Consider the following 13055-nt stretch of genomic DNA (forward strand, 5'->3'; position numbering starts at 1 on the left):
TGCTAACAAGTTCCCAGGTGATGCTGATGCTTTTGCTCCAGAGATAGCACTTTTGAGAGAGCACTGCTATATACAGTAAGTTCCCATCTTATCCCCCTTCCTATCAGTTAAGCTATCTGATTAGCAAAGATCAGTTTCCCAAGCCTATACAGACCAGTTGAAATTGTTTATTATAGTTAAATAGCTAATAAATATTATGTAAATATATAATGGGGTGTCATTTTCAAATTACCTATTGAATTTGATGTGAGAATCCTATAAAATATTAGGAAGTTTTCATAAAATCTAGGATTTTACATATTTTCTCAATATACTTTTTTAGTCCAATTTAGTTCATTTGTGCCCATGATATGGTCAGCGCCAAAGATTTACCATCTACTACTTTTACTTATTTGATATTTGACTACTACTAAGTAAAAGTAGTAGATGGTAAATCTTTGGCGCTGACCATATCATGGGCACAAATGAACATGAAGAAACTTTTGGGGTAATAGATATGTTCATTATCTTGAGTGTGGAAATGTAGTGACCATTTCCTGGGTATAAATATGTAAAATTTATCAAATTATATACTGTAAAAATTAGTTCAAAATTTTGGTGGGTTTTCAAAAGCAAACCCAACACAAAGCAAACCCAATATACAAAACAAAACACCTCTGTAAAGCCTTCCCTGACACCCACAGGCAGGCCTGCTCCTCCTTCCATCCACTCTAGTTTATTGTATGTCAGTTACACCTCAGTAAAGTATATAAACAACACACAAGCAAACACATCCATACAGACCGAACCAAACTACTAAAATTAATAAGACAGACAAAACCAAATTTTATCAGGACATAAAACAACCATAATTCTCATATATTTTTGGTAGGAATGCAAAATAGCCTGAACACTCTGATAAAAGATTTGGCAATTTCTTATAAAACTAAACATACATCAGTAATGTTTATGACCAAGTAATTCCATTCCTTATTATTTACCCAAAAGAAATAAAAACACAAGAGATTGTTCAAGAAAGTTGTAAATAGTTTTATTCATACTAGCTAAACTGGAAACAGTCCAACTGCAGGAGGATGGATAAACAAAATCTATTTCTATACATTGGAGTACTGAAAAGGCAAAACTAATCTCTGACATAAGAAGCAGAATAATGATTGCCTCTTGGGGCTAGTGACAGGACTAGAAATGAAGATACTTTCTGAGGTGATAATAATATTCTATATCTTGAGAGGACTTATTTTACTTATACAGAGATGTACATTTGTCAAAATTCATAGAATGGTGAGTTACTTAAGATTTGTGCAATTCATTGTAAATTTTATATCAAAATCAATAAAATAATTATAAATAAATATAGAACTCTAATGACATGCATGCCCAAGTATTTGGGGATAGAATATATTAATATCTGCTACTTTAAAATGCATCCAAAAGATGGCTTGATGGATGGACAAATATGTGATAAGGCACATGTAAAGAAAGAGAAAATTAACAGAATGGAAGTGGTGAGTATTCATTGTACAATTCTTCCCATTCTTCATTATGCTTGAAAAGTTTCATAATAGGATTTTGGGGGGGAAATTAGCTTGTAAGATAGTAGTGATTCCACTTTTTGCATATTTATATATGTCTGGGTGTTCATGGACATGCATTTATGAATTGTATGTTATGCATATATTTAAGTATGTTTTACCATGCTCACTGTCAATCAGATCCTTCCAATTCACTTAAAAAAACACACGCAAGTTCCTCCTATTCCTTAATGATACAAAACAAACAAAAAAGAAACTCCCTCAAAATCCCATCCTCTTCAGCTACTAGTAGGTCTTTATATATATATATATATATTTATTAATTTTTTGCAGAGAGGAAGGGAGAAGGGTAGAGAGTTAGAAACATCGATAAGAGAGAAACATGGATCAGCTGCCTCCTGCACCACCTCCTACGGGGGATGTGCCTCAACCAAGGTAGATGCCCTTGACAGGAATCAAACTTGGGACTTTTCAGTCCGCAGGCCAACGCTCTATCCACCGACCAAACCAGTTAGGGCATAGTAGGTCTCTTTTGTTTCCTTTCAAAACCATATTTTTTAAAGAGGTGAGGCTACTCGCTGTGTTCATGTCTTCACCTACTTCTTCCTAGCTTGTAACTCCAAAATTCCAGCAAAATGGCTTTTGCTCAAGATAACAATGACTTCCATGTCACTAGATCAAAGAAACCTTTTTTAATCCTCATCCCTTGAAGAATGAAAAATATTAAATTTGCCTACTTTTAAATCTGAACTGAGGGAGGAAATTTTATTTGGTATATAAAGCAAGCTTCTTTTGGAAGAAGAAGAACTCAGTTTCATATTATGGCCAAGTTAGAATGTAAGAAGGGGGAAACCTAAGGGATGATAACAGAAAAAGGAAAAAAAATAAAGATAATACTATAGTTCAAACAGTAAATGTCAATGGTCTATTTTCATGGACCTAATTCTACTGCATTTTTAAATACTAGTGACCTCATTAACATCACATTTCTTCAACTGGCTTGTGAAGAAAGTGAACAACAGTTAAGGAGGTCACTAGTTCACTAGTACCGTGTTTCCCCAAAAATAAGACCTACTTACAGGTTTCCTTCTGAGTGAAATATAAGGCATCCCCCGAAAATAAGCCCCCCTCTCCTCCCAGGCTAAACATGAGAGATTTGGTCCACTGATTATGAAAGAAATGGAGTCACAAGAAATTCACCAGGAAATTCAGGAATTGGATTGTTATGATTATGTTCCAGAAGATGATGACATGATTGTCACTGAATAAATGAGTAAATTCTTGATACTGTAGGATTCACAGTTTGTCTGGTTTGTGTGGACAACTACTGTACTACCGTACTGTATACAGGTAATAAATTTCCTTTATTTTCATTTAACAATAAATGTGTACTGTATTCTTCTTCATGGAAAAATAAGACATCCCCTGAAAATAAGACCTAGCGCATCTTTGGGAGCAAAAATTAATATAAGACACTGTCTTATTTTTGGAGAAACAGGGTATATTACATCTCTAGACTCTATCTTATATGGGTCTCCCAAACTTCCTACTTCCTATTTACATAGAAACTAGAGGCCCAGTGCATGAAATTCATGCACGGGGGGGGGGGGGAAATCCCCTCAGCCTAGTCTGCACCCTCTCCAATCCAGGATCCCTTGGGGGATATCCAACTGACTGCCGGTTTAGGCCCGATTGAACAACCCTCTCACAATCTTGGACCACTAGCTCAAAATCGCTCACATGCCTGCCTGCCTGGTTGCCCCTAACTTCCCCCCCTACCAGCCTGAACACCCCTCACTGCCTCTGCGTGCCGACCTGATCCCCCTTAACTTCCCCCCCGCCAGCCTGGGTGCCCCTAACTGCCCCCCCCCTTCCGGCTGCCGGCCAGGTCACCCCCAAATGCCCCCTCCCTGCCAGCCTGGTCGCCCCACGCAGCCTGCTTGTTCAGTCATTTGGTCGTCCCTCACTTAACCCCCTGCTGGCCTCGTCGTAGGCAGCCATACAAGAACCAGAGAACTAGGTCCCCAAGGACCAGACAATCCAGCTAAAAATCAAAATTAGTACAAAAATTACTTCCAAACCTTCAGGAAATGAGCTCTCAAAGACTTTCATAACATATACAACTCAAAAGCCTTTCAATGTGTCAGGTAACATAAAATTATTCAGTGAAATAACTTTAAAATCTACACTAATAAAAGGGTAGTATGCTAATTAGATTGGGAGACCTTCCGGACAACGTTCTGGACAAAGCCATGGTGGCAGGGCGAAGGCAGAGGTGGTTAGGGGCAATCAGGCCAGGAGGGGAAGGCAGTTAGGGGCGATCAGGCCACCAAGGGGACAGTTGGGGATGAGCAGGGGGGCAGTTGGGGGCAATCAGGGGTGGGGCAGTAGGAGGTGAGAAGGCCGGCAGGCAGAGTGGTTAGAGGTGATAAAGCAAAAAGGCAGGTGAGTGGTTAGGAGCCAGTGATCCCGTTTTGCAAGAGGGATGTTAGACTGCCAGTTTAGGAGTGATCCTGTGGATCATGCCTAAGCTGGCAGTCATACATCCCCTGAAGAATCCCAGATTGGAGAGGGTATAGGCTGGACTGAAGGCTCCCCCGCCCACCCAAGCATGAATTTCATGCACTGAACCACTAGTTATTCTATTAACATACAGGAAATATAAAATACAGGGAATTTCTTTGTAACATGGGCTTCACAGATGAAAACTAAACTTGAGCCTAAAACTTGCAGAAGAGCCAAAACCAGTTTGGCTCAGTGGATAGAGTGTTGGCCTGCGGACTGAAAGGTCCCAGGTTCAATTCTGGTCAAGGGCAAGTACCTTGGTTGCGAGCACATCCCCAGTAGGGGGTGTGCAGGAGGCAGCTGATCAATGTCTCTCTCTCATCAATGTTTCTAACTCTCTATCCTTCTACCTTCGTCTCTGTACAAAATCAGTAAAATATATTAAAAAAAAAAAAAAAAAAAAACTTGCAGAAGAATTTGAACTGTAGTTTTAAGGTAGGGTTCCTAAACTGCAGGTCACTTTTTGTAGCACCCTCATCTGTCTTACTTTGAAGATGAACAAGCACTGGCTAGTCAAAGAAGTGTAGAAAAGAACATTCTAGTGTAGGCAAAAGCAGTAAAAGTGTATGTAAAGAGTTACAAAAGGGCTTTATGGTTTATTTTCCTCTCGTATCTATCTATATAGATAGATACAGACAGTAGTTTCAGAAAGGCACTCTTTATTCTTGCCACCTGTTCTGAGAAAGCAAATTCATTTATTCCAGGAAGTGGGTGTTCCCTGCTCCAACAGAGGACTGCAGTGTTGTGAGAGACAGTGACAGAGGACCCTGCTAAACTGTACCTGAATTTGTGACCCACAAAAACTACAGTATAGTGAACGTGTATCATTTTTAAGCTACCAAATTTTGGTGTAATTAGTTATGCAACAATAAATAACTAATGTAGATCTTCTCAGCAGAAAGACATATATAGTACATGTAAATCCCAGCACACATTTTAGGGAAAGAGGACGTCTCTCTGAAGTCCACCAACAGAACTCCTAGTGGCCCAGGGATCCTAGACTAGGAAAGTTCTGATGCAATAGGCACAAAAGACCTATAAGAATAAATTTAACAATTCTATCCAGCTCCATATATATCAGACTACTTTCCTTCCATAAAGTACTACTAAGAAAGATAAACTAATATAATTGATACCTTACTACTAGTATTACCAAAGGTAAAATTAAGCCAAAACATTATTTTGAATAATCTACCTAATAAAAGAGTAACATGCTAATTCACCGTACCTTTGAGGCGTTCACCAGCCAATCAGGAGTATGCAAATTAACCCAACAAAGATGGTGGGTTAATTTGCATACACTGGCACCAAGAGGCCAGGGATGGGGTGACAATGCAAGCATTCTGCACCATCCCAGCTGCTCCGGGTCTCTGGGTAGCATGAGAAGGCAAAAAGGTGGCTCTGGGCCTGAGCGGAAAGGCTGCTCCAGCCAGAGCGAAAGGCAGTTGGCAATAGGGGAATAAAGGCCCATTCTTGCACGAATCTTCATTCATGCAACGGGCTACTAGTACTAATAAAGAGGGAATATGCTAATTAACCTTTATGCCCTCACAAAGATGGCAGCACCCACAGCCAATAAGGACAGAATATGCTACCTAACTGCCATGCCCTCAAAGATGGCAGCGCCCACAGCCACGAGATGGTGGCACCCAGTCCCCTCAGCCCCGCCAGGGCAGCAGGCACACAGCACGGCCAGGCCCGCTCCCAGGGTGGGTCCGACCACTCACCCGCCTGCCTCAAGAGTCCCCCAGACTCCTCAGCCCCTCAGCCACACAGGGCCAGCCTGAGGCGCAGGCAAGCCTCAGATGTCAGCTGCTCAGGGCTGGCCAAGGTGCAGGCAAGCCTCAGATGGTGGCTTCCCAAGACTCAGATAACCAGGGCCAGCAAAGGCTTGTGCTGCCTGCAGTGGCAGCAGCAGAAGTGTAAAGGGGCATCGCCTTCCCCTGATCGATGGCCGATCGCCGAGTCGCCTCCCGCCCTTGAGGGCTCCGGGACTGTGAGAGGGGGCAGGCCAGACTGAGGGACACCCCCTCCAGTGCATGACTTTTCATGAACCAGGCCTCTAGTATATTTCATAAATACTAAATAAGTAATTTCTGAGCATAAAATAATGATTAAGGCACCGTCCTTAACTTTAAAGACTTTACTGTTAGGTGGGTGACACATACACACACTAGCTATCATAAGAACTGAGAGTAAAAACAAGAGATTTCCATATGGTACCTACTCATGTTTATAATAAAATGACTTTATGGAATATTAATTATAAAGTAATTAAAGTAATTACCTGTACTGTTTTTCCAAGTCCCATATCATCACCAAGAATACACCCCCTTCCTTGGATGAAGTGTCCATAAAGAAACTGGGCTCCTTCCCTTTGATAGTCTCTCAAATACCTATTAATAGTGTAAGGAATAGAATCTCCATCTTCAGATAACTGAAAAGCAACAGCAGATGATGGAAATTTTCGATCTGGGAAATAAGGCTTTTCTAAATCTTCATCATCAAATATGAAATTCCTGGAGCAATCTTTAACAGATTTTACTTCTTGAAGTTTTTTAAGAGGTACTTTCCTTTCTTGAAAATCTGAATATAAGATGATTGCAAATGACTTCCCATTTTCATCCACTATGATAGATTTTATACTTGCTTCACAAAGTTTTTCATTATCTGGAGAAGGGACAAGACATCTTTCTCCTGGGTGCCATATGTCTGCAATAATAAAGAAAAAAATAAAGTTTCCAAATCTATCTTATATAGTACCACCTCATTTATTCAGTGCTATGAGAAAAAAATACCTCACATAAATGCTCTTTCCAAATAACTGAAACAAGATAAATTATACATATAATGTGTAAATATTTTTCTTAAATATATCTTCAGACATCCTATACAAAGGAGAATAAAGGGCACATAATCTATTTTCAGATGTTTCTCACCCTGGTTGCGTCATAATCTTCCCATACATGCTTGGACATTACCTCTGTTGATTCTGATTCTGAGGATATAGGCCATGGGCACTGGTTTTATTACTTTGTTTGGTAGTTATTGTTGAATTCAAAAGTTGATTCTGTTCCACAGCCAGGGCTGAGAACCACTGATTTAAATATGCATGATGACTCATTAACATCATACACATTAATCATGATATGGTAGAGTAATAGAGAATAGGACTTAGTAAGGAGTAAGCTAAAATCCTGTAGACAGCAATGCTTTTGTAATTCTATCTTCTTTTTCATAGTTATTCCATCTTCTTTCTCTGGTGAGGGCTGTTTCTTCTCACTGTCAATACTGTGCTTCTAAACTGTTGTTTTATGTGTATGCATACAACTGACCAAGAGAACCCCAATTCAGTGATGTGTACCAGCTTTGTCAAGGTTTTTTCCTTTCTAGGTTTTGAAGAGTTAAGATTATTAAGAGACAGATAAATTCTAAGATCTCGTTTTTGCTCAGATTCTATTATATTTTTACTACTCTGACATGTATATATATGAATTTATTCTGTACTCAACTGTACTAGTACAGCTGTTTTATTTTCTATTCAGAAAATATAGCACTATGATTGGGGAGAGGAGTCTCTATAGGATATACTATTGGTATAACTAAAAAGTACCAAATAGAGAAATTAAGTAAAAACAATTTTATAAATGAAATTTCTTATAGCAAGAACCCCAGAGAAATTATTTGGCTACAATGGTAAGAACAGTAGTAATTACTTTTCTCACACATTTCTCAGTGAGATCGAATAACAACTGCTAGTTTTCTAGATCTTCTTAATGACTTCAAGTTAGGTTTTGATAAAATTTATGATTATAACATGACTAGTATGTCTATATTCTCTCAAGAATAGCTCATTATGCTATTTCTCATCAGCTGTTGTTTAAAAGTAAAATCATTATCCCCAGTAACTCTGGTGAGACTGTTTTGCCTAACAATCAGAAGTACACAGAGAAAAATTTGTTCTCCCACTCTAATATTCGGATCCAAAGTATTTGAGAACTGCTAACGCTATCCTAAAAGACGAAGTTTAAATGTGAATCTAAAACTTTGATCCACTGTACAGGGACTAACACATAGCTCAAGAGGCCCTGTTTTCAAAATAGTAACTCTTTGGACCTTAAAACATAAATTAACCCTTGTAGCAATTCTTAATACCTTATTTCTGTTTCACATGATTTGTTTTTCTACTCAGCAAATGCCTTCTAATTTTTAAAGACCTAAAGCTTATTAATTTTTTTTAATTATTCAGCACCTATGACTTGACCCCAATTATTAACTAGATACTAATCCAAACAATGGGTACAACCAGTCTAAAAAATTATGATTTGGCACCCCGCCTTGGAGCATGCCTGTGCCTTTGCCTGTCCCCTCCCCCAGAAATGCATCTCCCAATCTGGAAACCACCAGGGCCGCAATGGGCAGGGGCAGGCCATCCCAGGCTAACCCGGACCCTGTCCCAAGGCCCCTTTTCTGACATCTTAGTGAGCCAAAGCAGACCAGCCGAGGCTCATTTCCCCACCTAGTCCCTCTCCTGTTTTCACAGGCCCTTCCTTGTTTCACTGTCTCAGCTTTCATAATCATCCTTTAAAATTAAGAAAAAATGGTAACGATTAAACCTTGCTAAGAACCAGACTTTCTGAATCTCATTAAATGGCATCATCGTCGTGTAACCAACTTTTCAAGGTATGAAACCTTTAGTCTGCCCTTATTCCTCTCTTTATCCTACTCCCTACATCCAATCCATCAGAATGTCTTGCTGTTTCTACCTAAAAAATGTATTACTTTTCTCCATGACACAACTGTTACCAAACTATTCTGTAGAGTCTGATTTTAGCTACTTGTTATTTTAGATCTTGCGGGGCTTGCCCTTGTCATGTAAAAGCAGCCAGAGCCAGACAACACATTAAATATTTGGCTATGCTGTGTTCCAATAAGACTTTATCTACAAAAAGAAGTGTGCCAGATTTGGTCCACAACCATAGTTTGCTGCCTTCCGCCCTACAATATGCCAGCTTTGGCTTTCTCCTCAATTACTGCTATAGGCTCCCAACTATTCTCTCTGCAGCCACTATTTCCCCTACAATCCATTTTCCATATAGCAGCAATACTGACTATTTAAAAATACAAATTATTAGCAAATCTTTAACTTAAAATCTTTCAATAACCATCCAGGGCACATAGCCCCTGTATGATCTGCCTCTACTTACTTCTCCAACTTATCATCGATTCAAACATGCTAAGCATGTCTTCTCTCAGCTGTTTTTATGTCATCTCCTCTGAGATTTTGCCTCTGACCGCCTTATTTAAAGTAGGGTACTCCATTACTCTCTAGCTCATTATTGTATTGCCTCCACCATACTTACCACAACGTTTCTCATGTCTACTTGTTTTTATCTGTCCTTCCCGCTAGAAAATAACTTCTCAAAGAAAATGTCTGTATTGTTCTACATTTTATCCCCAGGACCAGCACATGGTAGGCATTCAATAAACATGTGCTGAATTTATTAACGTAAACACATCCTTGATCTCACAGATCCTTGATATTTCCTGAGGGAGACCGCTAAAAGTTTACAAACATGGAATTGTAGTAAGTACTCTGGAAGAAGAGAACAGTATGCTACGTATAAGAAAAGTACTGAGGAAATAAGTAACAGGGAAAAAGGTCTAAGAAGAGTTTGTCAGTAAGAGGATACAGCATGGGAAGAAGCCTTATGGGCCTCACACACAAAAATTAATGAAATTCCATTTGGTTCCTGCGTTTGGCTAATTTCTAAAACTAAATAGTTAAGTTTTATCTAGGGCTGGGATCATTCAGGATTCAAACTCCAGAATAAATCGCTTAAATTGGATTTCATGTTGGATTGAATGGTGTGTGTAAGGCTTCTTATGATCTGGTGCGTTTTCCTCTTTAACTTCATTTCCTACCAGCTCTCCCTCTTGCATCCAAACTGGCCTCCTTGCTATCCTCACCATGGCAAGATGCTCCCACCTCAGGGCCCTTGAGCTTCCTGTTTCTTCCACCAACACTCGCCCTCAATATGAGGGACAGATGCTTCCACTTCAGTCAGGTCTCTGCTTTAAAAGGCAGCTCCTCAGAGGTGTCTTCTCCGCCCACCCAATCGTAACCACAAGTCCCTGCCATTCTCTCTTCCTTTGCCCTGCTTTATTCCATTTTCAGAGAAAAATATTACATATCTGTTATTGTTTTTCTCCTCAACTTAAACGTAAGTTCCCTAGAGCAGGGCTTCATTTGTGTTCACCGCTACATCCCGGGCACCTATTGTAGAACAATATCTGAAGCTCAAATACCTGTAGAATTTACAACTATTTACAAATAGCTAACATCTGAAGGCTTTATGTGCCAGCATGTGTTTTAGAGGTAGCAATTCATTTCAGCCTCACAACCCCCCTTCCATTACTTCAGGTAAGCAATACTATCAGTTCCATTTTACAAGCGTTGCCAACAGATAAAGGTAAACCAACTTGCCCATGATCACACAGCTAGAAAGAGACAGAGCCTGGATGTGAACCAAGGTATCTGATCTTCAAGTTACCATGCTGTACCAGGTCACACACGGCTGATCACGTGGTACCGAAGAGCCCCACTCCTTTTAACTGAGGCATGAGCATCCCAGTCACCACAATCTCCACTCAACAGCTTCATCTATTTCACCTGCCAGGGCTCTATAGGTATGGATAATTGTGGTCCCTGGGTTACAATATCATTAATTTTGGCCTTCAGTTTTGGCTTGTTACATAAACCGCTTTAAATTTTAGCTCTGAATTCACCTATTGAATGAAAGGAAAGCATGTAGACAAACATTGGGCATACTGCTGTTGTTACATCGCTATAATGAAAGCCATTAATTCGGGGGCAATAAGGCATCTCAGATGACCTGTGGCAGATAACTAAATCCTATTTAAATCCCCTCTTGGTGACTCTTTAAAAGTGTACTATAAGGCCATGAGTCAATACATTATATATTAAAGCTCTGTGTTATAAACTGAACTAAAAATATCAGCCTTCTTCATCAACTTAACAACAAACTTCTACCATTAATAAGAACCAGGACGTACCGGGATAAAGAATAAAAATATCAAACGTTTAATGAGCGCTTATGATGAGCCAGACACCGGGTCACAAGTGCTTTGTATATACCATCTCATTTAATAACCACAAGAACTCAGACAGGATCTCAATCTGACACGCCCAAAGTTACTTTGGCAAAGTAGCTCAGCAAGTAACTGTGGGAGCCAGCACTCCATCCAAGGGCAGTGTGACAACAGGGTCCGAGTTCTCAGCACCGAACCGCCTTGGAGAGGGTCCCAATCTCCAGCTGTCACTCGGAGGAGCCACCGGGGGAAAACCCCAGCCCTAGGGGACCAGCAGGAACAGGTCCAACCCGGCGCGGCACAGACCGGGGTCAGCAGAGTGGCAAGCTCAGAGCTTATACCTTTGCGGGCGGTTTCCACGCGGGGCTCCGGGGCGGAGGGATCCATCTGGCCCGGGGGAGGGGCCTGGCAGCCTCCGAGGACGGCGGGGCGGAGGCGAGCCCGCAGACCGCGGCCAGCACCGCCTCCCGCCGCCCTGGTGCATCGCCTCCCGCCCCCCCTAGACTCCGCCGCCGCCGGGCGAGACGGAGCCAAAGTGCAGCCTGATGCGGTCCAGGGAGGAGGAGTGGCGGCGTCCGAGGCGGTGGCGGAGCCAAAGGGCGCTGTGGAGGCTGACGGGGCGGCGCTCACCCAGTCGTCTGAGGCTCCGCCGCCCAGAGAGGACAGCCGACATGCTTGTCGACCCCCTAACCCGCCCTCTTAGGGCGGGCCTCCCTCCACCGCCCACCACAACTTCCAACCCTGACTCGGAAATCCCGCGAGATCGGGCTTCCGAACTGTCATCGGGATCTCGCGAGAACAAAACTCTTGGTTTGCGGGGCGGAGCGACTCCCCAGCGCTCTGTTTTCCCGGGAGAACTGGAAGGTAAAAGTTCGCGATAGTTGGAAGTGTCGCGAGGTTAGGATAGCGCTCGCTCACGTGGTGCAGGTCTGCTGCTGAGGGGCTGTGGGAGAGGCTTGCGGGCTCGTTCCTGCCGTTGTCCTTTAAGGACGGGGAGGAAGGGTGGCGGCCTGGCGGCCCACGGTCGTCCCCACCACCTGGCTTATCCTTGGTGTTTGGTGTCTTGGTTCAGGCTGCAAACCCAGGAACGTTAGGAGGCGAGCGCTTCCCTCTGGGGTGCTGCTTCAGCCCCTGGGACGCTGACGCCTCGGGGACCCACGCGGGAGGCTGATTGAACTGAGCGCATTTTTCTTGTCATACACTAAGACAGTGTTTCCCAAACTTTTGACACATGTGTACCCCTTCTATAATTTCCCTAACGCTGAGTACCCCTCGTACTCATGAGAAAGTAGAATTAGGCGCAGCTAAGCACGGTGCAGTGCATATCCCCACCAAACTCTTCCCGTACCCCTGGGGGTACGCGTACCACACTTTGGGAAACACTGCACTAAGATATAGTAAGTCATAAATCCCTAATGGGAGTACAAAACCAGCAACACGTGCCATAAACAGAAGGCAGAGGTAAAAGATGCTATGAGAATTTAGTGTCTGCAAGTCTATCTGAAATCACCAGTGGTTTATGTGGCACAGTGCATCTGGTCTTTTTGTCAGCATCTGCAGTTAAACAGGAACTGCGTATCCAACACTGTTCCAGACTGAATTCATCCCGATTAATACAGATAGGCTTCCTTCACTGGTTGGAATGTTTTGTGTACTGTACAGTAGTTTATTGAGTTGGGTAGACTCTCGATTCCAATAATTACAGGCTGTTGTTCCTTGTGATTACGCCCCTTGCCTGAATGGACCTGTATTAGCTTCCTGTGTCTGCTGTCCAAGTTACCACAGACTTAAACAGCACAAAGGTATTACCTTAGAGAGTATAGACAACACAGATTTATATTGACA

The 13055-nt window shown here is 42.0% G+C and overlaps 1 protein-coding gene across 2 annotated transcripts in view; it reads right to left on the reverse strand.

Annotated features, from left to right (window-relative positions):
• ERCC6L2 (ERCC excision repair 6 like 2) overlaps nt 1-11961 on the reverse strand; it is a gene marked incomplete at its 3' end in the record, with an annotated part of 107751 nt that extends 95790 nt beyond the window's left edge. For both annotated transcript variants that reach the window (XM_084898938.1, XM_084898939.1), the window contains exons 1-2: nt 11552-11961; nt 6385-6809 (exon numbers count right to left, since the gene is read on the reverse strand). In XM_084898938.1, coding sequence (XP_084755064.1) covers nt 6385-6809; nt 11552-11597 — 471 coding nt within the window. In that variant the 5' untranslated portion in view covers nt 11598-11961. The remainder of the gene's footprint in view (nt 1-6384; nt 6810-11551) is intronic.
• Nucleotides 11962-13055: the final 1094 nt, after the last annotated feature.

The sequence above is a fragment of the Pipistrellus hanaki genome (genome assembly GCF_964339955.1).
Source record: "Pipistrellus hanaki genome assembly, chromosome: 11".
NCBI classification, from domain to species: domain Eukaryota; kingdom Metazoa; phylum Chordata; class Mammalia; order Chiroptera; family Vespertilionidae; genus Pipistrellus; species Pipistrellus hanaki.